Source organism: Lagopus muta, chromosome 8 (genome assembly GCF_023343835.1).
Source record: "Lagopus muta isolate bLagMut1 chromosome 8, bLagMut1 primary, whole genome shotgun sequence".
Taxonomy (NCBI): domain Eukaryota; kingdom Metazoa; phylum Chordata; class Aves; order Galliformes; family Phasianidae; genus Lagopus; species Lagopus muta.
In genome coordinates, this window is record NC_064440.1 from 10,705,160 (window position 1) to 10,730,822 (window position 25,663).

The 25,663-nt window shown below is 39.0% G+C and overlaps 1 protein-coding gene across 6 annotated transcripts in view; it reads left to right on the forward strand.

The window, feature by feature from the left end:
- The window catches only part of CLASP1 (cytoplasmic linker associated protein 1), a 154,846-nt gene that overhangs the window by 75,685 nt on the left and 53,498 nt on the right, over window positions 1-25,663 (forward strand). For 2 of the 6 annotated variants that reach the window (XM_048954037.1, XM_048954038.1), the window contains exons 16-20: window positions 1,039-1,206; window positions 1,749-1,798; window positions 3,036-3,206; window positions 11,578-11,685; window positions 14,909-15,076. In XM_048954037.1, coding sequence (XP_048809994.1) covers window positions 1,039-1,206; window positions 1,749-1,798; window positions 3,036-3,206; window positions 11,578-11,685; window positions 14,909-15,076 — 665 coding nt within the window. Of the gene's footprint in view, window positions 1-1,038; window positions 1,207-1,748; window positions 1,799-3,035; window positions 3,207-4,840; window positions 4,865-11,577; window positions 11,686-13,114; window positions 13,142-14,908; window positions 15,077-20,146; window positions 20,255-24,211; window positions 24,275-25,663 lie in introns of all 6 variants that reach the window. The other 4 variants (XM_048954032.1, XM_048954035.1, XM_048954033.1 and 1 more) reach the window with 4 other exon arrangements.

The following is a 25,663-nucleotide window of genomic DNA, read 5'->3' on the forward strand; positions in this document are numbered from 1 at the left end:
AGAGGTGTTTTACAGTAGGACTGTTGAAATCCTTTTGAAAGGGAAAGTTTGCATTACTGGAAGAATACAGCATCCACTGAGGTTTCACAGCGGGCTACTAGTTAAGCTGAAAAGGCAGCAAGGAAAATGGAATAAAACCTTAGAAAACAAACTTAATTCTCTTTTCCCATGTTTCTTAATTAAGCATTACTGTGTGTAAGACAGAAATTTGTTTCCTTTTACTGCTGTGAGAACGCATGTGACTTCTCTGAGAACTGACTGTCTCATACAAACAATTCTTGATTCATTTGAGCTAATGGTCTTGCTCTCAAACTGCCCCTTAGTTGGCCCCTGAAAAGTGCTGAGAGACTTCATCTCCTTTGTGATGAGAATGAATGGTGTTTTAGCATCAGTCAGGAGATGAGGACCAGAGAGGAATTCCTACTTTAAATGCTCTTTTACTTTCAGTATGGTACTGATTGGAAGTGTATTGAAGCATCTTATTCTTTAATTTTCCCAAAAGATAGTCAGCAGCCTTAACTCTACAAAAGATTTCTCTCTGCAGTGATGCATGAGAGCTATTTGTTAAACTTGAGGAAGAAAGCACCTGCTGCTGATTTCCTGAATCAGACCCATGCATGTGTATTCTGCTTTTGGCTTGTTTTTGAACTGTCTGTTGATCAGCTAGTCCTATGCTAACTTCATTCTGGTTATGGTTCTAGTCTGGGTCTGTCACTTATGTATGGTAGACAGCTGGAGGGATATGAGAATTTCCTATGTGACAAAGCTTTTTTGGTAATTTATGTTGTACAGAGCCCCAGGTGGTAAGTTCCCCTTTTTGTTATTTTTGTTTGCTTTGTCTTCTGTGAGGCTGTCATTCTTGCAATCTTGTTACTCAGTGGTATGCCTTAAGTGCATGGAGGCTGTGGATGATTGAAATGTCTGGCCTAAGCAGCCCACTAAGCAGCCATTAGTGAAAAAGGCTCTGACTGTACCTGTGCTTCACTGACCTTTAAAATGTGATAAGGAATTAGTAACAGCATCGTGCCTTGTTCCCAGGTGTTACTGGGGTTTCCACAGTCACTTCAGCAGAGAGGCAGACCATTTGTACCACACCTTGGAGTCCTCCTACCAGAAGGCCTTGCAGTCGCATTTGAAGAACTCTGACAGCATTGTGTCCTTGCCACAGTCGGATCGCTCCTCCTCCAGCTCCCAGGAGAGTCTCAAGTAAGTCATTGGGCATCGTTACCTCTCTCTTGGTTTAAACAACTGCAGAGATAACGTGATTGCTTCCTCAAATTCACAGGAGCTGCTTTGGGTACTCTGTGCTTTGCTTATCTCGTCTGGTTATCGGTGGCCTCAACACTTGATTATACTAAAATCTAGCTTACATTATATTAAAATAAAATGCATACATCTGATACATGTATGTGTTCTTGCTTCTCTTAAAGAGATGATCAACTTCGGCTGCAAACATCTGCAACTGAGGATACCTGAAAAATACCCATAATGTTGATACAACCTTTTAAACCTACAACCTGTTCTTAATGATCTCTTCCCAATTAACATACATAAGTCCTTAGTCCTTTCACAGAGAATTTCATAACGATGCTGTATTTATATTTTTAAAAAGTAGGCTTTGTTAGTCTTTCCTGAATATTAGTAACTTCCTGTTAACTCAGTTATGTACTGAGGGAACAGAGAAGCACTGTTACTGCTGGCTGTGATATATCAGTTTTGTTTTAATAAGTACTTATATTAACTTCCAGCCGTCCACTGTCTGCCAAAAGAAGTCCTACTGGAAGTACTACATCAAGAGGTGAGAATAGGAGCTGAAAATGCGGTGAGATGTTGCTGAGGAATTGTGAAGAAGTAAAATGAGTATTTTGTGTACTATAGTGTGCAAAGGACAACTTTTCTGTTTACTACTCCTTAAAAATGGCACCTTATTATGTAGTTTTTAATCAGCTCTGGGTTGTACACCCATTTTTGTACATTGGTATCTGATGCACTGATGCCTTTAAAAGCTTGTATTTTGTTACTGCTTGCACCTGAAGGAAGGCTAAAATGCTTTAAAAATTGTAGCTAAGGTAAGTTTAGGGGTGAAATAGCTGGAATTGACTCCTACTGATGCTAGTACATGCAGCTAGGTAGTCTACCTAGCATTCACCCTTACACTTTTCTCTCACTCGTTTTTTATGGTTTCAGCACTCATTGGAGGCACTGTCTGCACAGAATTCCTACAGTGTTAAATTCCATCTTCTGATTAATCTATTTTTACCAGTAGAATATTTGGGTGTGACCAAGAGTTGCTGATTTTGCTTTATAAGTGCAGCAACAAGGGAATACATAAGAAAAAAATGTTTCCTTATTCAATAGGCATGTTTGTTTTCTTCATTCAGGTACCCAACCCAAGCCTGTATGCTTCTGTATTTTCCTGTTGACAAGTACAGACGACCTTCCTGTCTTAAGCATATGCATATAATAACCTAAGTAGTACATTTGAATACAGAGCATAACAGAGACACCTTCTGCCCCTGTCAGCGTACTTTGCTGACACCTTGGATCCAAGGAGAATTTTGTGTGGCGCCTACTTTATTGTGCCCACAAATGCATGCATGCTTGCAGCAGAATAGGCAAATTTTTTGCTTCAGAGGGTAAATAACATGGAATAGTGGGAACAGGGATCCTCATGAGGAAATGCTTTGAGAAGGAAGGTACTTCCAGCAATGTATAAAACCTGGTTGAAGGACCTTTGTGAGTCTTTTCTAGATGGCAGCTCACAAGCTGGTGATGGGTACTCTGCCTGAGTTTTGTTGTAATGCTGGCCTGGTGGCCTTTTCTTGTCATTTAGGTTTAGTGTCTGATGAAGTTCTTGAAATGTCTTTTCAGTCACTGTGGGGAAATCCACATTACCCTGATAAGACATTCTTTAAGTATTTCAGTGCAATTAGAGAGAGTTAAAAATAGTACATTGAACTGCTTGCTGTGCTCTTTGAAGCACACAGCTCAAAAAATTAATCTCTTTAATCTGGATCTCCCACTCCCATCTGCAGCATCTACAGTAAGTACAAAATCTGTGTCAACACCAGGATCTCTGCAGCGATCCCGCAGTGACGTTGATGTGAATGCAGCAGCTAGTGCCAAGTCAAAAGTGACATCTTCTGGAGCATCCACCCCCTTCAGTTCTGCTGCAGCCCTGCCCCCAGGCTCATATGCATCACTAGGTAAACCTATATGTTCTACTGTCGCAGTCAGCTTTCTTTACTCTCAGGAATTGCCTAGGTAACTTGATTTGAATGTCAAACTCTGTAACTGGAAGAACATTTCTCTGAGATGGCTAACAGTTCTTGGGCATACATGATCTCTTGTTTTTTGGAATCAAGCAAAAAAATTGCAAAGGAACTGACTTGGAACAACTTTCCGTTTTTGTGAATTGTTTTGATAGTCTCAGCCTTCTTTCTGGGGAAAAGTAGATCTTATTCTGGTTCCATGATGCTGTTGAGGAAAATGCTTAGTGCTTTATTACTTCTGACATTTCCTTCTGTCTCTTTCCCTTCTCTTCCTCTTCCTCTTCCTTACTTTCCTTGACACTTGTTTTCCATGGATTGTTCGGTGTTTTGAGGAGTACATCTTTGTTGAGTTTGATTACTTTATTTTGTAAAAGATACAGAAGCAAAGAAAAGCAGGCCTTCTCATTTCATCACACAGTTGGGATGTAAGATATTGCTGACTCTTCTTGGATTATAGCCACACTGTGCTATTTTGTCCAAGCACTGTGTATCGCTGTCAGGTACCCACCAGTGTTTCTTACAGCAAAGTTTGCATTTGATCTTTCTCTCCTGGAGATGATGCTGCTAATTTGCTGAAGTAGGAAGTGCAAGGCAGTGACCAACACCAAATAATTCTGCAGATTGCATAGTAATCTAATTCTTGAGGTTTTTATTGATTTTTTACTTTTGCAAAAAGGAGAAAAATTGGATGCCTAGTGAGTGTCAAAGTCAGTGTTCTTGATTTTAGCTGTGCCGATAGCCTTCATTCCTTCCTTGAGTCAGCTGAAATGCAGTTTTTCCTTAGTATTGAGCATTTGATCTTATTTCAGATTAAAGAAGGATGCTTTTCATAGATTCCCTTTGTAGATATATTTCTTCTATATCTGAAGTCCTTTATAGTGTCTTTAATGTATTGGTTGTATTTGCTTCAGAAGTTCATGTTTTATTCTGATTTATATTGCTAGTTCATATTTAGTTCAAGATTTAGATGCACTGCAGTGAACACTTAATGCAGATCCGTGGAGTTGATTGCTTAAGAATGTGCTTTCAGAACTTAAGGACACAGCCACCCTTTAGGTGCACGGTGTGCTGGCTTCAATGGCAAATATGCTTTTGCACTGATGTATGTCACAAAGAAGAACAGAAAGTGGGGAAGAAAATCTAAAAGCTGGTTTTGTCCTTGGAGCCTGGAAACTGAGTACAGTGTTACTGTTGCTCTTAAGGCATTGAAGGAGAAAACCAGGAAATGTGCTGTGTTTGTTCATGTTATGCAAGCATGGCTGCTCCGAAAGGAGTCTGTTTCCTTTTGAGCCAGCAGGGATATTTGCTATCTTTGCGTCTCCATGAGAGAAATGGTGAGGCAAACAAAGAAAGTGGGGTTTGACAAACATGAGATATATGTGGGAAGAAAAACTTGTAACCTTTTCTACAGATTCATCAAGCTTTAATTTATTGCTCAAACTTCTTGCATTTGTTCGTGTTAATTTGTTTTCCATACTTCTCTAGCTAATATGTAGTGCCCATTTCTGTTAATGTTAATAATTCTTCCCTATTAATCCTTGCCTTATTTTTTTTTAATTTGCTTAAAGATGGTACTACTACTAAAACTGAGGGTAAGCAGTCTCTCTATGTAACTGAGATGTGTCTACAGTCGTACCACTCTACCTGGTCTGTTCTCAAAGTGTTACTGATTCTCATCCATGTTCACTGGTGACCTGCATGAAGTGTTGCATGGTTGTCCTGCTCATTTTGATGCCATGGGGTGTTCTTCACTTTCTCTTCAAGCTGCTCCCTGCTAATGGCACTATTCTGGTTTCATGACTGATTTCTAATCACAGAATTGCATGTGTGTCTTCCTATTTACAGCAGCGCTTTTGGTTGACGGTGACCTGAGCACAGATTACAAAAGCAGGGCTTGTGTTTTCTTACTCCATGTTGTGTAAAGGTTTGCTGTGTTTTTCCATCCAAAGCTCAGGTCACAACTGCCAAATGCTTTCAGGAAGAGACTGAGCAGCAAGAGAATTGAATGAGATGATCACATGGCAGAAAAATGAGGACAGTAAACAATGATCTCTAGGGAAGGAGCATTTAGTCACCCTCTTTAAACCTGAGCTCTCTCTCTTTATTGTTAACTGAGATGGCTTACATCTAAAACAGTTGGAGGAAAGTTTTTTCTTTCAAGAACACTGAGCCTGCTAGTTTGGGAAGGCCTGCAGTCTGGCTGGCTGTCTGGCTTTTTGTCAAAGCTTATTCTTCTTCTCAAGCAAAACAAAATCACTGGGAAATTTTTTTTTTGAGGCAGACAGGGATTGAAAACAAGGCCTTCTACACATAATGAAGACACTTCCTCCCAGCCCAACCAATTTTTTCCTGTTAGAAGTCTCTTTTCAAGGGATCTATTACTGTTTGATGGGACTGTGTTAGTATCCTTGATGAGTGCTTGTATTTGGATGTGGTGTTCTGAGAAGTGCCGCTGTGCTGTTATCACGTATTTTCTTTCCTTCCTATTACTGATGCATCAATTTAATATTTAGTGGGAGAAGTGTCTACCATCTCCAGAACTGGCTCTTAAACTTATGATTGGAAGGTGAACTGGTTTAGAATCATGAACAGCTCTTTATCCTTCATGATCTCTCAGTGATGAGGAATATGAAGTTGGCCTAAACGCTTGTATTGAAGTCAGTGTCAGATTAAATGAAAGTTCCAAGCTGTTTTAATCCTTAGCTTTTTTTTAATTTGCTGATCTTTCTTTTTCATTTCTTTTCTTCTCCATAGTTTTCAAAAATTCTTTTTTTCCCCTAATGTAGAAACACTGAATGTTTTGTGTAAATTTGTGAAATAGCCTATGCAATGTACAGATCCTCTCCTGGACTGTAATGGTGTTTGTGGAGGTCTGTTCTGGGAGCTGTCCTCTGGTATGCCCTCACTTTTAGTTTATTAAATGCTCTATTGTCATTATGCAAAATACTTTTAAAATTAGGGTTGTTTTCCTCCAATTTGACTACACTGGATACAGATGTGGTTTGGTTAAAAAAAAAAAATAAAATCTGTAATAGAAACCAACCAGTCACTTGCTGGAGTGAGGTGGGGGGGGAGATTGGGGGGATGGACTTTCAAAAATTGCTTTTTGTTGCCTTTGTTACCTTAAATATGAGATCTCATCTCTTTTGCTGTAGGATTCTTTTTTGGTGAGGGGCGCAGGGATCACAAAGGATTATAGCATTGTGGCACACCACAGCCAGAGCCCTGGACGAGTTTAATCAGTGGTTGAAACTCATTGTGATCTTTGTTTCTCTTTGTCACAGCAAAAAACAGCCTTCAGATGGCAATTTGTTGTGTCCTTCAGATGAGGGTGTGGACAGGGGCCTTTTGCCTGATCTTGCAGAGTGTAGAGAAGGCAGAACTTTATATGCTTAGAAATGAAAATTAGCAGATCCAAGTGTGATCTTTTTTCTGGAAATAGCTGTGTGGGCAGGAGATGAACTTTGAACAGAAAGCAAAAGTTCCTTTTGCATGTATACCTCTGTTTTGTTGCAGTTTACTAGTATCTACTACAGGAGCAAATCTTTGTTTTCTTTTCCTCTGTATGTGTGTGTGCATGTGCATGTCGTTCAGCATTGTTTAATCTGCAGTCTGGCTCCCATCGTGGCTTTTTGTAGCTGCAGTGTAGAAGTTTTGCACCTTCCCCTCAGCTGGGAGCCAGCATTGTGCAAACTTGGCAGTTCCCATCTGCTCTGCCCTTGGTTCTCCTTAGTGTTTTGGTTTTGAGCCAGGCATCTTAAAAGAGGAGCAAGATAAAAGTGGCTTGTGCTACTGGCAAGCTGAGGAGAGTATTGGTTCTTTGGTTTTAAGTAGTGTCACCTCAGTTAGCAAATGCTGCAAAAGTGCTCTTCTGTGTGACAACATATCATGAATCTGTATACGACTTTAATCTGGATAGATCTTCTGCCTGTGTGCTGTGAGTTTGTGTCTTCCTGCAGGGTATGTTTTGATAACCCAGACCCTTTGTGTCTCCAGAGTGTCTTGAAGAGTTCAGTAGGCAGAAAGCCTGTAAGAGTTAAACCTTTTCAGTCTTGATGGGGGTTTTACAGCTTGTGCCATCCAAGTAACAGTTGTGCTCTAAATCCTTGTTTTTGTATATGACTAAAGAGAAACTTCAGAGAAGTCTCCTCTTGTTTTATCATGGAAATTTTTCAAGACTGTCCCCAAACTGACAAGTTTATAACTAACAATTGGCAGTTTCCAGACTCAGTGGCACGATTCCTAATAATACTTATTACGCTCCAAAAAGAAAATAGTCTGATTTATCATTGCTCTCAAATAATTTGGACTTCAAAAGATCGAGCGCCTTGAGCCTTAACGAAGGCTTTGGATAACAGTTTCAAGAAATGACTGTTCTTGTTTTCTTCTCTGCTTTAAAGCTCTTCATTGTCCTCAGCAACAAGGTTTAACTCAAAGATATGACTGAACATGGTAGCTTAAAGTGAAATTCCCAGGTAGTAGATTTTTCTCTTCTCTTGGTTGATCCCTTTGCAAGTGCTGGCATGAGTTGCCTGTGCATACTGGTGTAGAGCAGCACAGTGCTGCTTTTGCTCAGTCAGAAGATCTTAGACAAAACCAAGCAATAGCATATACTGATGGTTTATAGTAAGGGTAGGGTGTGCATCAGGGGAAATTGTGCTGTGAAGTCAGGTCATGTACTGGTAATGTTGGATTTGTGCTATGTATGGAACCTGTACCTTGCATGCTGTAAGAAGGATATATTTTTATAGGTTTACATACAAATCAAATAACTGTGTATTCTTCACAATTGTATCACCACCAAATGACACATGTACACCTACGGGGGTCCCAGGGGCTCTTTTGGGATTTTTCTCTTTTTCCAAGTTGAGGAAAAAACGCAGGGAATGCATGAACTGATCCATGATGGATACCCTTACCATCCCAGTGCTTCTGCTTATAACTTGTGTGATTGTAGCTATTGTTATTCACAGCACAGAACTGATTAAACTTAGTTGTGGGTCTGTTATATACTATCTGTGATTTCTGGAGTAGTAGAAAAGCAGTTTCTTCTCAAGCTGAATCTCATGAAGCCTGTGTTTGTTCTGAGTCATGGGGTGGTGATGCAGTAGTATCCACCCAGGAGGGTTCAGAACAGTGCTGCTGAGCGAAGCTGCTCCTAATCGCTAATTACTTCACTTGTTCCTTTGTTGTTGTCTTTGTTTTTTGTGTTTTTTTTTTTTTTTGAAGACCCTGCTAGATTTAGGCATGTGTTAGACATCTCAACGTGGATTCTGATCCATTAATTGTTGGAAAAATGGCAGTAGCTAAAAACAAAAACAAAACAAAAAACAAAACCAACCAAACAGAAAAAGGCCAACAAGCAAAAAGCCTACAAATGATTTCTTAACAGAAAACATATATATGGAGTCTTCCAAAATACTTTCTGTACCAGCAGAGTGTCACCTTTGCACGTCAAACTTAGATCAAAGGCTTTTCTAAATGGTAGCACTTTAATGCTTTTTGGAAACTAGTTAGGGCAGACTTTATCTGTTCATTTGCTGTGCTGTTGCTCTCAGATTAAAGTAATTCTTTTAAGAAGAGGAAAGAAATATCAGCTATAAAATATGAATTGCTGCATCTGCACTTTGAGCTGAGTATGGAAACAAACCTCCTTGAAAGCAAAGATATGTTCAGGAGTTGGATTTGTTTGCATTAAACAACAACAGCAAAATGTCTGCCGAACTTTTGCTATGTTGTTTCTGGTCTTGAAATGTTTTGTCAGCAGTAGAATGATAGGGATTAAATGACACAGTCCTATGTGCAAATGTGGATACGCGTGCAGACTCTTGTTTGCAGATGGAATGCTTAAGGAAATGTAATAGAGACATTTGTGTAAATGAACATTTTAACATACTTGGAAAACTTAACCTTAAAACCTTGATTTTTCCACTCAGGTAGTTACTGATTCATTTTGCATTATTACAAAAGCAAAGTATGTTTTGGATACTGTAAGACTAATTTATGGACTGTGCATGTGTGTGTGGAGATGAGGTAACTTGTGAAATACCCCACGTCCCTCTCCATCTTTGTCTGCTGGATTAGTGTAAATTAATGAAACTTTATAACTTCTCAAGAGACACTTTTTATCCCAGTCTTCTCCGTGACACATTCTGGGTCACATCAGGGTTCAAGCCCAAATCTATTAGCCCAGAATGAAGCAGTATCTTGCTCACGAGCATTGTTTCAGAAACTGATGAACTTGTAGGCATCTCTCTGCTGATCTTTAGGGATTTCAAAATAAGACTGAGTACTTCCTAATCTTGCTGGTATTTGCATGTTAACTTAGTTTCAGTTTTTGGTTCAGTTTTTTGTTGAAGTCAAAAAATTGACATCAGAAGCAGATCTTGATTTTTCTTTATGTACTATTTTTGGTTGTCTATATCCTAAAGATTGGGCAGTCGCTATATTTTGTCTCAATTTTGTTCTTAGTTAATACTTAATGAAGAAAAACAAACAAACAAATAAACAAAAAAAAAACAAAAACAAAAAACCCCACCATGATCTTGTGGATGCAGGAAAACCAGGTAATTGTGAGAAGTGTGAGAATGTAGACTATGCATAGAAGGAAGCATCAGTCCCTTCTCACCCATCCATGGCCCAGGCACATCACTGTGCTTGCCAGTGCTGCCTGTTACTGGGCCTTGAATTCCAATTTGTGTTACAGGCTTTCTGCTGCCATTGTGGAAGGATGGATGGTCAATTCCATTACTGGTTCCTTAAACTGCTTGAGTTAAACTTCTTGTTTCCTTTGTACACCATCAGCTGCCAGTTTGTTTGTGTCTTCCTGGTTTTGAGCTACTCATTTTTACTTCCACATTTATAAATAATGATTTGAATATAGTCTTCTTTCTTGGCTTGCTTCATCTTGGCTCAGTCCATCTTAGCTGGCTTTAGAATAGCTCTTTAAGCCTGCCAGTTTGATTTTAAAATGAGGTGTATTGTAAAGTACATATGCCTTTTTTTTTCCCCCTGAAAAGAAATCTAGATTTTGTTCTCCAAGTTTTCTTTGTCACTTTGTCTATCAGAAAGATGCAGCCTGTGTTATGAGTATTTTGAGAGCTCAGGCAAAGGAACAGAGCTCCCATTCTGCTCAGCCTGGGGCTGCGTGCCATTGCCCTGTTCTCCACGTGAATCTTCCCCGGTTTTTGGGTGGGAGGTATATATCTCCTTGTTTGTGTTTCTTTGCTTATGGTGGATACGTGGGGTGGGAGATAAATATCTAATTGGTGGATGCAGTTGTCAAGACTGTTATCTTACCTGTTGTGTTTTTCCTTTTATTATTATGCCTGCAACTTGAAATCATCCTGTGAATGCAGGATAGCCTTGGCGTTGGTCCTGAGAAACAGCTTCAGATTTGGCAGAGAACAGAGTTGTTGAAAGTGCTGGTGGAGGCTTTCTTTGTGTTACTCTTAATTATCATTTCTTTCCCATTAGCTAGAGACTGATAATTGAACCTTAGCACTGGAAAGAACATTCTGAGGGGAACAGCTCTGCTGCAGGAAGGGGGTGAACTGATGACCTCGTAAGCTGTTCTAGCTCAAATTACTGTGGCTTTTTCATGAGGAAAGGACAGAAAAAGGACCAAGAACACTTTGAGACTTTGTATCCATTCTCTGCCTAAATAAAGGGCAGACCGTGGAATGTTTTTTCCACTATGTTCATTGTGTTAAAGGGGAATCACCGCTACTAGTAAAGTTACACTGATCTCAGTATAAATACAAGGGATCAGTAAACAGCGGGGAGATGTGAACAAGGCTGAAATAAAAGCGTAGCTGGGCAGCACTGGCAGACTCACTGCAGTGCGTGCTGGGTGCAGATGGAGAGCAGGACGGAAAGCACCGAGCTGTCCGCAAATCCCAGCCATGGAATTTGTGGCTGCAGCTGCTGTGCCTGTCTGCGAAAGGGGGATCGCCTCATCAGAAAGTAATTACATAGGAGTCGCGGTTAGATAACTGAATTTTCTTATGACCCTTCTTTAGGAAAGAAGGTACTGCAGAACAGAAGCACAGGCACTAGAGATCACTTTTTTTTTTTTTTTAATTGAGCCAGCTGATAGCTTTACTGAAAGCAAAAAGAGTTTTGGATGTGTGGACCATCACTGTATATCCCCTCGTTCTTCATCGTGTCTCCCTGTAAAATTTGCCTTCTGAGTCCGGTTAGTTATGTGCATAGCAACACTGCGAGCCTAGAACAGATGGTGCTTTGAAAACGGCTGTTGCCTTTGGAAGAAACCTGTTAACAGTTTGTCTTTGCATTCCTCCAGGTCGGATTCGTACAAGGAGGCAGAGCTCTGGCAGTGCCACCAGCGTCACCTCAACACCTGCTGATACCCGAGGCCGCAGCCGGGCTAAAGTGGTTTCCCAGTCCCAGCGTAAGAAGTGTTTTATTTCTGGGGGAGGAGAAAAAAACAATTATTAATGCTACATTTCTCTTGAATTATGGTAGCATCAGCTGAGAATTGGGCTCACTTTTGGTGAATAATATTTGGACATAAAATGTAATGAATCCCCGCTTAGCTAGCTTTCAGTGTACGCTCTTACTGACAAAGGGCACCAAAACAGAATGTTTAGTTGCTGTTGTGCAGCAGAACTGCAGGCTTTTGTGACATGCTAGACTAAACTTGTACTGGGTCCCACTGAGATGCCCTCTGTGTCTTTAGCTAATTGCTGTCCTGGGTTCTTGCCCTGTCAAGCTTCTCCTGCTTATGTTACAATATTTCTGTATGTGTAATGTGAACTGTCTAAAGTTAATGCGTGCTTTAGCATCAGTTTAGAATAGAATGCTACCTATTTTCTGTATATATGAGGGAGGTAGCTCTATTCTCTTTATTCACATGATGCATCCATGTTCCCTGACCTCCTTACAAGCTGTGGTTTCTCCCAGGAGCCATGCAAACATTGCTGCATATTTGTCATGTGTCTAAAGAGAATTTTGTCATTCAAACTTCAGAAGGAACGGGGGGGGAGGGAACCTCTCAAGTTGTTTCAAAGCAGGCTCTGCTTTGTTTGTGCCATCATTGCTTTGCTCTATCATGCTGTAGATATGGGAAAGCAGTTTATAGCATTATGATAACCAGGGATGGTTGAAGAGAGAAGCATTATAACTAGGATGGGGCTGAATGGAAGTCTTTACATTGAAGTCATGAAGGAATTGGAGCTTTGGTATTCTGATCTTAATTCCTATCATTTGAAACTTAAAACTTGATTAAAAGCCATAAATTATCTTTTTTTTTTTTTTTTTTTACTTTAGTGAGAAATGATCAGATGAGACAAGTTTCAGATATATGTAAGGAAGTGTGGAGTGGTTCAAACATTATGGGTTTAATTTTTTTCATGCAATGTACTTATGAGGCTGTAGGATAGTCACATCTGTACTGTTGTTGGTCTACTTTGCTGAATCTTGATTCCAGCTTAGCACAGCTAGATGTGATCTTTAATCTCCTAATCCAAGCATTCCATGAAGTAAATAATGAATTAATGTATAACATGTTCAGAGGAACAAACTTGTATGCCTATGCATTTGTAGCTTTGTTTCAGTTTTACAGCATGGGCTTGGGGTATAATTTAAGCAGAACTTGGGTCTCAGTGTGGGTTGATATTGCTGAGAAGCTGTTAAGCCTTTGGAAATTAAATCACTTGCATTTGCACATTAACTCACTGCATTCTGCAGGGGCTCTTGGAGTGGCACATTTGTGAATATATCTGTCTGTGTATAGCATAAACTGCATGCTGAACGCTGTACTGTCTTCATGTCTTTTAATCCACTTTTTGCCTGTCCTTTGGTCTGCCCTCATAATCAAGGATCCAGATCAGCTAATCCTGCTGGTGGTAAGAAACATTTTCCCTTTCTTGCTTTCTCATGTTATTTCCTTCAGTTTTTTTAACTGCTAAGCTTTTAGCTTCCTTCATTCTCTCCTGGTTATCAAGGCTTAAAAAGCATTTTCCTAAAATTAGAAAATCAATATGTATGGCAGATGACCTAGATTTCTCAAAGTAATCAAACACAGTAAGCATAAATTGTGTATTAAAGCTGGCTCATTGTTATAAGCATTGCAGAGAAGCTCCTGGAGCTTAAACTTCATGCATATAATTCCTCATATTACAGTTATTTTGGTGAGACTCCACTGACATCAGTGAATGCAGCAGAGTAACTGGTAGGAGCATTGGCTTTCAGGGTGTGGATGTTGTGAGAGAAACTGGCATCTTTCACAACTGCTCTCACTTCTGTTGGGGATATTGGAATACATAATTTGATTCAAAATGGCTTTATCCAAGAAAGGAGGGGAGCAAGCAAGTTAAAATAATACATGCTTTTATGTTTTTGTCCATCAGATGAGTAAAACTGCATACCTTCTCTAAATTAAGAACGCCCTTTATCTCTTAGTTAACTCTTATTAATCATAACAGAGTTTGGGACTTAAATATTTGAGATGTGTACATACTTTTTAGAAAGCAAGCAACTGGGGTTCGTACAAAATATGAACTTGCCAGAGAATATTTTTGCAACCTTTTTTTAGCTATTATTTTCCTTCCTATTCTAGCAACAACAAAATGTTGGATGTTAGGGATGATAATATCAATGGCAAATGTTCGTTGTGTAATTTGTATACCTAAAGAAACAAAAGGGTCTTAAATCCATTAGTTTTATAGTTCCTTGGTTACCTTAAAGCCAACATTACTTGATTTTCAGCAGAAACATGCTACAAAAATAAGATTCCCTGGATAAAAATAATTATATTGTTCAACCTATTGAGTTTGACAGCATGAATATTTTGGACAAATGTCTGTTGCAACTGGAATGTAAATGTTGTCACTAAATCTTGGTCAGCGGACCAGACATCATGGCTTAGAAAGAATGTAAACTTACCATGAACAATTCAAACTGACAATGAAAAATAAACCCAGCCAACTATTTAACTTGCTAAATATTCTTTTTCCAGCTGAAAAATAACTATTTAGCTATAGTCAGACCCAAGTAAACCGGCATCTCTACAATTGTGACAGGGTTAGTTGGTTTACCCTTCAACATGCTGGTTTGCTGCTGTTGAGACAGTATTCTTTTTTTGTTGGCAATGTTTTTTCTTCCCTGAATTACTGTAGGAATACAATGTCACCACTGTAGCATAATGTGAAGATGGGGCTTGCAGCAGCTTACCTGTGCCAAAAGCTGGTTATCTGCTGCACAGCACTCCACATGAGCTAATTCTTGTTGCTGCTTGTTGAGGCAAAGCAGCCTATGGACCCTATGTTGCTGCTGCAAGGCTGCTCCTGGCATCTCCACAAGCTCACTGAAATTCAGCTTAGGGTATTCCTGCACTGCGGTGTCTGTTTTGGTCTTGATCTTGATTGGGTAGCACCATGCCTATGTACAGAATTGCTAATGTCAGTGTTTATTGTCCACGGGCTTTCTTCAGTCATCCTCTTAAAGCCCGTGGGAAGCTGTCCCATCAATTTTCTGTGTGCTTTGGGTCACACTGCTAGAGCTGATTGTTTCAGTTTTGCCATCAGTATTTAAGGTGTTGGAGGTATCGGGTTTTTTGGTTTTGCTTTTTTTTTTTTAACTGCTTGTATTCCTCATTTGTGGTTCTCTTCCAGCTGGTAGTCGGTCTAGTTCTCCGGGTAAGCTGTTAGGAAGCACCTATGGTGGCTTGAGCAGTGGAACATCCAGAGTTCAACCTGTGCCATCATCTTCAGAGAAGCGCAGCAAGATCCCGCGGAGCCAGGGATGCAGTCGAGAGACGAGTCCCAACAGAATAGGACTAGGTAAGAGTAGTCACTGCAGTGACACATTGGCCAGCGTGCTCAAAGGGTGGGCTTTCCTATTGAACGTGAAACATGTATGTGGTTGTTGTCTTTCTTCTGAATTCCTCAACTGGCAAGTTAATGTTTTATTTCCAGAAATGAACTGTTAGTTATTATGGCTTGTAGGAAAGCAGTTCTAATTTTCCAGGTTGAGGCATAGTTTCAAAATACCCAAAGATGTTTATATCTCCTGTTTGAAATATGACATGAGTGATATTTTTAGGTCAGGCAGCAAAAATAGTTGCCATGAATAACTTTCAAAGCAAAAATACCTCATTTACATGAGTGGCTTAGTCCTAGGACCAGCTGAGCAATTTTACAGTTAGCTGAAATCAAGGGTGCTGAGCACCTTCTGTGATTATTTAACAATTTTTGCAGCTTAAATGTTTGCTTCTTGTCTGGAATGAGCTACTTTTTAGATGGTATTTTAAACTTATGCTTTAATTATTCTGCTTCCAAAGTTCTTGGCTTAGTGACTGCTGTGAAAATAATCCATAATAATATTTATTTTCAAATTTGTCAGCAGACTCATTTTTTTTATGAACAAGTGGGTAAGCATCATCGTATAGAAATTTTTGTGTACCTGAATTGAGATTAAAAAAAAAAAAAAGATATGGGCTAAGCAAGTAAATACTGTTTTCATTTCTGAAATGGAAATGCTTTCAGTAGCTTGAAGTTCATGTAGTTTTAAAGAACTGTTACTATATTTTGTATCCTTAAAAAATTTATTGGTAGATTAAATTGAAATAATGACTTTAGTGCTGGCAGTTGAATTTTTAACTATTACATTAGCAACTATATTTGAAATGTAAGCTGCATTTCTGTTTAGAGCATTTCTAGAGAAGTGTCTTATTCAAATATACTGAAATGCACTTAGAGCACGTGAGTGTACATGCTGTTAGGGGTCATAAAAAATACTGCATGGTTATTGTGATTATTTTTCCAGTTTTAGTAGTATTCTTAGTCTGATCTATTTTATGACTTCAGTATGAATGCTTTGTGCTCTTCTGTTCATTACTTTCAAAATGTGGTGTTTTCCAAATAGAGACAACTGTGCTGTCACTCTGCAAAAGAGCATACATTTTGAAAGTAAATGAAGAATGATGGACAGCACCATCAATTATGCTTAAGTTTATCATCGTGTTACGTGGTCTGATTTGAAACGGTGTTTAGCATCTGAATTAACGTTGTAAAATCCTCACTCTTGGGTTGCCTGCTTTCAGGTATATTATGGGAGCCGTGAAATCCTTTGGAAATGTGACATGTCTCTCACTGCTCTGATGTGCTGTCTGTGAACAGTCAGTGTTTGAGAGTGAGAGAACTCTGTCATCTATCAGATGTATGTTTTCTACCCATTCCCAAGTTGATGACTGACCAAAGCCTGTTCTTTCAGGCTCTCATGAGAGCAGTAGTTTAACACTTGTGTTGGCTTTAGCTTTCAGTTGCAGAAATGGTCTCTATCGAATTTTGAATATGATATGAAGGTAACTTTGATCTTTATACCATTATCTCATTGTATTTATGACTTACAAGTAGCTACAGTTTTTGGTTTTTTTGTTGCTTCATTCTCTGTCTTTGTGACACATTTTTTTTCACTCACTCATTTCATTAAATGGACTCCCATTCACCTTGATCTTAAGGATGCCAATAAACTTCACACTCTAATTCAAATACTTGAGCTCACATACAGCATCAAATGTGCGTGCAATCCTTTAAGCTCTGTGGTATTATGTTCTTAACCCATGGACCGAAATCTCTCTTAACTTACATGGTCATGTTGCAGTGCAGAGGGTGTTGAATAATCTTGCAGATCAAGCTGTTAGAAATGGGTGATTTCTGGGTCCTGTTCATAACTCATCCATTGAGTTGATATGTAGTATTTTGCAAGGGCGACTAGAAGTTGCAGTTGTGTGCAAGAGTAAGCATACAATGCAAGTGTGTGTATGGGGTGGGGCTTTACAGAACAGCCACCCACTGGAGTTCATCAGGCCTTTTGGAAAGCAAAGACAGTGTAAGCTAATAGAGCCTTGCATGTGGATGCCTGTAAGCATCGGTAGCTTGTTGCCAGATTAATTTCATTGCTGATCACAGGTGTCCATGCATACTCTTGTATTTTTCTTGTTTGCTGGAAGCCTTGGAAATGGGTGCTGTTGGATGCTCAGTAGGCTGTGTATCCTGACAGGTGCTGCAGTGTGGGTGTGTGCCGAAGGCCAGCTACCTGCTCCTCCCCTCGAGCCCATCATCAGAGTGGGGATATAGCTTCCATGGCACCTCCCAGATTCTGAGCTTAGAAGGTGAGGAGCCAGATCTTTGATTGCAACTTGGATTTGAAAGAAGCAAGAGATGTGAGATAATGTTCTTCAGAAAGTGGTGTAGGTGGAGTTGGTCAACATGTAGCATGCAGTTTTTCATCAGTATTTATGCTGTGTGTATCTATTGGAAAGTGAAAGGCAGCTCTTTGCTTGCCTCTGCTGGGTGTATCCTACTGCTGTGCTTGGCATGGGCTGCTTTGGTGGCATTTACAGACTTTACAGACTTAGTTAGAAATCATTAAAGACCACACCTTAATGAAATGTAGGCTTCCAAGTGGTAAATTGATAAACAGGGGAATGATTGAGTTCTGCTGGTGGAGTTTGGGAATTCTGAAGTTCTCGTCTGTCTTCTGAAAAGACAGTCAGGCTTTGGGTATATGAAAAGTTTGTCTAAATGACAGCGCTGCTGGCCCTTGATTTTGGTAGTACCTGAAGAAAATACTCTTGAATAACTGATATTCAATCTTCTCTGCACAAAACAGAAAGAAAAAAAAACAACAAATGGTGGGGCAGATGCCTGGGAGTCCACAACAGACTCATCATTTTGTTCTTTTCAATCCATTCTTTTTTTGTTGTTGTTGTATTTCTCTCTTTAGTAACGTGTAAATCTTTGGACCATTGCTCATGAAATACACTGTTTGCTTTTGGGCTTTCTCTGTGTGGTCAATATTGTGGTTTATCTTTGGCTTTGTCTTGTTAGACTGCTTTAATGCAGTTTAAAGTGCTTTGTCTTCATACTTCATGCTGCTGTGATTATCAGTAATGGAAGGAGGATGTACTATGAACATCAATTAATTTTTTTAATCATTCACAACTCCCTCTCTCTGAAGAGCCTTTGGTGAACTTAGGGTTGCATTATAGAAAAGACTGATAAATCTCTTTTGAGAGAAATGACTGCTTGTGCAAACATGATGTGAAGGCTACCATTATCTACGTAGAAGCATGAGACCCAAGAATGAGGAACTAGCTTCTAGAGAGCCTGCAGTTTGAAGCAAGTATTTGTGCAGGAGACTTCAGATTGTTACCTCTGTCTGTAGTTCACCTTACAGCTTTATTCCTGTAAGCCTGACATGGGATCACTGTACTTGTGGACCCTAATTTCAACCTCTTTATTATTCTGCCTTATTTATTACAAGACCATCTAATTCACATAGGCTTTTTAGACATGCACTGATCAAATCAGCTTGGTCACTATCTCATCTTGTATTGTCTGACATCAAAGTTCAAGCATCAGAACCATTAATTCATCTAAAAGATTGTAGTTGGGGTTAACAAATTTGGAAGGGATATGACAAACCAAGAATGTGGCAGTATTTTAAAGCTTATATTTTAAATTTTAAAGCTTAGATATGAAATTTTCTGTTGTATACTGTACTGTTTTGCTTGAAAGGATACTAACACACCCAAGGCATGAATGACCATTCAGAATCAGGCATTATTTTCTGGCAAGGTTTTTCTCGTATATCTAAATCTCCTCATCAAAAAGAGGAGCTGCATAAATGTGTGATCTGCTTTCTTGGTGAGCTCACGGAAGCTCTTAAGTTCTTCAAAATGAATTTATGACAATTAGTTGCCATTTTTTGCATCCAAAAATGTTTTATTCTCTACTGGGCATAGAGCTTTTTTTTTAAATAATATGTTGCTATCATCTTTCATATCAATGGCAAAGAATTTGCACAGGAGTTAATTGTTCTCCTTAAAAAACTAAAATTCAAATCCATAATATTAAGTAACTTTTCAGAAAGCACTATAGTTCTGTTTCTCCTCCATGGACAAAATTTCCAATGAAGTGGGATTGCTTGTTACAAAGAAAGCCACTGCATCTTCTGTCTTCTGTTGTGCATTTGGCCCAATGAAGGCTGCATATGATGAGTTGCTTTGACATGGCTGATAGATGGAAATCTGTTAGGGGAAACGGAACGCTTTATAGCTGCCAGACCACAGATAAGTCTCCTTGATGCAAGGCTTTGTCAAAGTAAAGATTGTAGTTAAAGACTCTCCTTATGTGTGCATATGTCTCATCCATAAGTGAAAGGCTTGGAAATGTTGAGGATCAGAAGTTAGACAGCTGTTGTTTTGAAAAATAAAAATGAAACTGTTGCTATCTTGAAATTCAAACCACTTTCAAAGCTGTCTTTCAGGTATTTAGGTCTGAATGATTTTTCCCAGTATCATTTGTTAGAGAAAATTCCTTCAGTATGTACCGGTTTTTTTTCTTAGGTTATTTGTTCAGGACAAAGTTATCCTTGTGAAAACGAAATCTATTCAAAGTTACTATACTGGTATTGAGACAGACTTTTAAAACACTTTAATCTGATTAAAAATGCTGCTTCTTTGTTCCAGAAGGATGTTTATCTTTTAATCAAGGAAAAAATCTTTCATGAGAGTTTTTTGTAGCTTCATCTGTTTTGCATGCTTTGTAATTGTAGAGCTTCCCTAAATGATTGAAGATGTCCTACTCCACTTGAATGACACAACTTGGATTGCTTAAGAAACGAGGATACTATCAGCCAGACATTTAATACTGATGAAATTTCACTTCACAAAAGCAGCTCAGCACGTAGCATAGTTGGTTTGTAAGAGCCTGAGCTGGCTGCTAAAACTGATGATTACTAATGTAATAATTACCTTAACTAACAGAAATGTGACTTGACTTTGAGCTTTTCTGTCCTCATTAAACTTGTTCACCTTCTCTGAAACTCTCCATGCTGCATGCTAGCACGGAGCAGTCGTATCCCCCGACCCAGCATGAGTCAGGGGTGCAGCCGTGATACCAGCCGTGAGAGCAGTCGAGATACAAGCCCTGCTCGGGGCTTTCCTCCACTTGGTGAGTACTTTGTAGTAGGCATTGGAGTTTTAAGGATCAATTTTTTCCCCTTTTTTCCTTGTTCTGATTGCCCCTTCAAGATCAAGACACTGCCAGGTGAAATGAGCTTGTTTCCTATCTTCTGTTAGATTCCTGACACGCTCCCTATTTCCAACCCTGTTTCCCTTCTGTTTTCTTTTGCATGCTTCAATTCTGGTTCTCAGCATTTCACTATTAGTATGAAAATAGTGTAGCCCGAATTTTGTTATTTTTCAGTTTCATTAAATCAGCTTGTGTGGGGCTGCCGTGCTTTACAGCACTGATGCAAATTTGTGGGAGAGTAAGCTTGCGTTTTCTAGGTCACAGTGAAGTAGTCAGTACCACTGTAGTCTGTTGTTGATTAAATCTATCCATGATCTGATTTTCTTGCAAGTAGGTACAATGCCATTTCTATTATAAATCCTGCAACGAAGAGAGTGTTCTTTTTGTACTGGTTTTATTCAACACTCTTAATCATAAGTAGCATGTGCAATTTCATAGAAGACTTTCAAGCAGACAGAAATAAAAAGACTAAAGTTTTAAAGGAGCATCACTATCATACAGCTTGGGTGCATGGTATGAATAGGAAATCTCATTACACTTACCACATGCAGGATGTTCTTCTGCACGAGGCTAAAAACAGGATAGTTAATGTTTCTGATCAAATATCATGTCATATGTATTCAACCAACTACATTGTTTGTTGTATGAAAAATTTGTCATCTCAGACATAATTAAGCATAGTTTATCTCCAGCCCCCTTTCCCATAAATAGTAATTTAACAGTTGTGCATGAGTAGAAGTGAGAAGGAAGATCTTATATACTTAGGGCTGAATAATTTTATTTCAAGATGTGTTTTGCACGTAAGTGACAAAATATATCTGTAAGAAATACTATGTAAGTAGAATGTAATATTTTGGACTTAATTCTGCATCAAATAAGTAAGAAAAGGTTATTTAAAAAAGAAAGGATAAATGGGCAAAATCTTCCTGTTTGGTTCTCCTAGTTAATACATTGTACTTTGCATAAACTGTTAAACCTACATAGCTGTTGTCAATATTGATTCATTTACTCATGCTGACTTCCAATGCTGTCAGAGGAGAGAGTGCAGTTGTCTTTGTATCATTGCCAAAATTTCTATTGATTTTGGTGATGTAGAGTAGAATCTTCAACAAGGTTTTGGGTTCAGAAATTCATTATTCATTTATGAAATATAATCTATCTGTAATATCTCAGATTTACTGAGGAATGGCTGGAGTTCAATTTAGCATTCAGATATTTTAGATAATTCAAAGAGGCTTTTTATCAGTTAAATGAAGCTGATTTGATATCAGAGCCATAAAGGAATGGTAAATATCCAACTGTAGCTTGTTTTTATAGTTAACTGTGTAGCTTCAGTTTTGTATGAGGCTGTTTTCTCCAGCCAAAATGTTTTGAGCATGCTGCATGTCAAGGCTAACTTGTTTGCATTCTGTCTTTTTGCTGTTTCTTCTATTATTACATTGAGATACCATCTTGAGCCTTTGATCTAAAAAATTAAATGCAGCATTCCAGTACCACAGTTGGTGTGAATTCTGTGCACCACCACCAAGTCTGACTTGTACACTGAATATGAAATTTCAATTACATATATGTATTACAGTGGTTTCAACAAATCTCATAGTGGGGAGGAGGAGTGTTTCATTTTAATGAAGCTTAATTCATTTCTAGGGATGCAGTTGTTATACAGTCAGGAAAGGGAAAATGGAAGATGGGGGGAAATGGTAGTGGTAGTGTGTAACGGAAGTGTAATGGTAACCTAATATGGTTGCTATTCTGTTATCCCTTTTCTTGTACTTTCACTGAATGCTGTAAGCTGGAACACAGCTTAAGTTCGCAAACTTCATTCTGTAGCTTGTAACTCATTTGAAAGTAAGCTCTGTGTGTGTGTATATATAGCAATTTAAGCCAAGATGGTTCCATTACTGTATTTTTAGAATCCAGTTAATCTTACATTAATCCCTAAATAGCGTAGTCCATTTTTGCTCATGAAGATTAACTTTGTATTAGCGAATTTTACTTAAGCTAGCTATATGTAAACGGCAGGATTCCTGCATTTAGCAGTATTAATGATCAGTGTCAGCACTGGCATCCTGGCCTTGCAAGTTGCTTATTTTCAAAGCTTCCATGCAGATCTGTGTGTTGTCTTTCTTTCCAAGTTAGGAGGCTTGAGTGAGCTGAAGGGAAATGGTTTTAAACTGGAGCAGGGTAGACTCAGAGTAGGTATTAGAAAGAAATTCTTCACTGTGAGAGTGGTGAGACACCGGAACAGGCTGCCCAGCGAGGTTGTGAATGCCCCTCCCTGGAAGCGTCGATGATATGATTTATTTAAAAACATTATTGAAGATAAGTGATTTTTATTATTTCTGTTGCTGTTTTGTCTTGGGCCTTGATCTGGCAATGAAATCTGTAGAGACACCTATGAGACATCTGTGGATGGCTCAGAAGAAAACATTTGCAAGCTCAGAATTTTAGTTGAGGGTTCAGACCATGGTCCTGTATTGATCCTGCAAATCTGTCATGGCTTGCTTATGGCGTCAGCGGGATTGTTCTCCTGAGTAAATGCATGTGTCCTACGTATTTAAAGACCACATTGCATATTGTGTGGAGCTTCGGCCAACTTGTCACAGCTGGGAGGAAATTTGAACTTTTTCTCATTTTGCACACTTTTTTATATTACTAGCATTTGTTTATTAATGCTTAAGTGGAGACAATTTTTCTGTTGCTCACACAAACACACAACTGACAACTATTGGATAGTGATTTTTTTTTTTTTTCCCAATTTGACTGTATTAGTTATGATGCTGCATCAACAAGGCCTTTGGTGAGTCTGGTGACAAATTGCTCACACAGACGATCAGTGTTTGCTTTTTAAGTTAGGTGAACGTATCATTGCTGCACACGGGAAAATCCTCTTCAGAAAAGTTAAATTTCTGTAATTCAGAAATGTCTGGGCTGGCTTCCCATTTGCCTTCATGAAGAACTAACTCACCTTTATGCTGAACCTGATAACTGAAAATCTGTCCAAAGGCATTTTGTGATTCATGTGCTGCTGACAGCTGAGCATTGAAATAGGAGCTATATTTGGCGTCAGCTCTTCTGCTACTGTCTCTTCTGTTGCTATTAACAATTTGTTTGTATGCATATGGTACAGTCCTAGATAAATGTATGTGCATATTCACATTACACGTGAATTAGATTAAAAAGCATGTATACAAAATCTGTTTGAGCAAAAGACTTTTGGTAGTAGCAACAGCTCCAGTATGTGTGTTTATTTGAAGAAAGAAAATTACATCAAAACCAAAAGAGCTATAAGCAGTTGTTGGCTGACCTCCCTGTATGACTCCTTGTACTCTTTCAACTTGTGGTTATTCGTTCTTTTTGTGAGCATTGTTTTTTTTTTTTTTTTTTTTTTTTTTTTTTTTTTTTTTTTTTTGCATAGGCTAGAATGTTTTGGAAAAAGACCTGCAAGCACAGTTTGTAAACATTTATCATGGCTTCCCATTGGGGTTTAGATCAGACACATCTAAATCCTGCTCTATGGTTATGTGCTCCACGTTGTCATGATGGCCATCTTCCAGATCTGTGGTTCTGGAATGGAACTGACGCACACTGGTTTTCTTTGCTGAAACTGCACTGGGTTTGCAACTGTTACAAATGAGTTTTGTCATGCATCGTGTTTATGGTCATGAGGGAAGGGGAGGAGAAGCTACAGATGGAGATGACTCTGTGGGGCTTGCACTGTATCTGTTGTGCATTCATATACAACGTCATTTCCCTGTCACTATGAAATACGTTTACTGGTAATGTTCACGTGCATCCCCTTCGGATTGTGGCATTTTCTGTCTTGGGTTAAATGTGTGTTAATCCTGTGGGTGTTGCCATTCCTTCTACTTGCAGCTTCTCGACGTCATTCCAGGTCCACTAGTGCTCTCTCCACTGCTGATTCTGTTGGGCAGTCAGGTGAACAAGCGCTAACTGCATGAATCTGCTTCTTATATGTAATCTTGTTTTACACCATTTTAACATTTGCTGTCACGTGCATCAGCCAGCACTTGGCATGTGCTTCTCACTGCTGCGAGGCTTTTTGTTCTGTTTTGTTCAACGTGGCTTTTTCTTTTTGAAAATTTCATTTATTGAATGTTTTTATTTTATGTACTTCAGGAACGTTGTGAGCAGTGTTTGAACAAAGGGTGATCCAGGGCTTTCTCAGTTCTCTTGTAAATTGGATCAGTTGGATCAGCTAGATCCTTAACAATGCAGAGTCCTTGCAATTCTGCCTGTTTCCTCTTCAGCACTGTAGCAGTTTCCAGTGTCTAGGACAGGATCCCAGTCCAGTGGGTCTCATTCCATTTATTACTAAGTTTTTCAGACTGTTGTCTGTTAATGAAAGTGCGCTGTGGGATCCTGTCTGATATTCACAAAAGCAGCAAGAATTAAGCATCTGATGAGTTTTCAGAATGAACCTTGGAGCATAACACGTGCTGATTCATCCTTCGTATTCTACTGAAGATCTTATGCAAAGCACATGGAAGTTGTTGGAAAAATAATTCCTTTAATTTCAGTGGGTTTTGCATAGTAGAAAATAGTGAGGAAAACCTTCAGATTCCAGTTGCCTTCTCCTCTCCTGTGCTGGATTTGCAGTTGTGGAATTCCTGCAACTCCCTTTGAGAACAGGATATTTCACTAGGAGTCTTAAGCAAAAACGAATGAGTGCTGCTAGTGTTAGGTCAGCGGAAACTCAAATGTGGGTACGAAGATGATGTAGAAGATGAATTAGAGCTTCAGTGTTTGATTGGAGGCTAAAACTGCATAAGGAATTAGTGACACTAAAAGTTAGTTAATGAAGTTTCTTCAGATAGGCAGTGAAAAATGTTCTGTTCCTCTTAAGTGCAGTTAAATTGCTGTCACTTAAACTCAAAACGTTTCCCCTATCGAGCTACTGCAGAAATGATGCAAGCAGGTTTGATTCTGGCATGTTTCAAAGCAGCAGTTTGAATTCGTATTGAAAAAAATTGTCAAGAACAAAAAGAGCCCTCAAATCTAATTGAGATCTAAGCTTAAGCTTTTTTCCTTCAACTTTGCGTGATAATCAATTCATGCTTTGCTCCAGTGATTTGGTACAAAGCATAATGAGACTATATATGCTTATCTTGATTCTAAAGAAAGCCAAAGAAGTAGCAAAATCAAGGAATTTTTCACCAAGCAACAACTGTAATTAAAATAGCCAGAAGGAAAAGTGAGTTTGACCAGAGAGAGCACCTACTGTTCAGCTTATTTATTGACAGTAACGTTGGCTTGTCTCTAAGGGTTATTCTTGGAGCCAAGCACATTCCCAGCCCTATGGCAGAG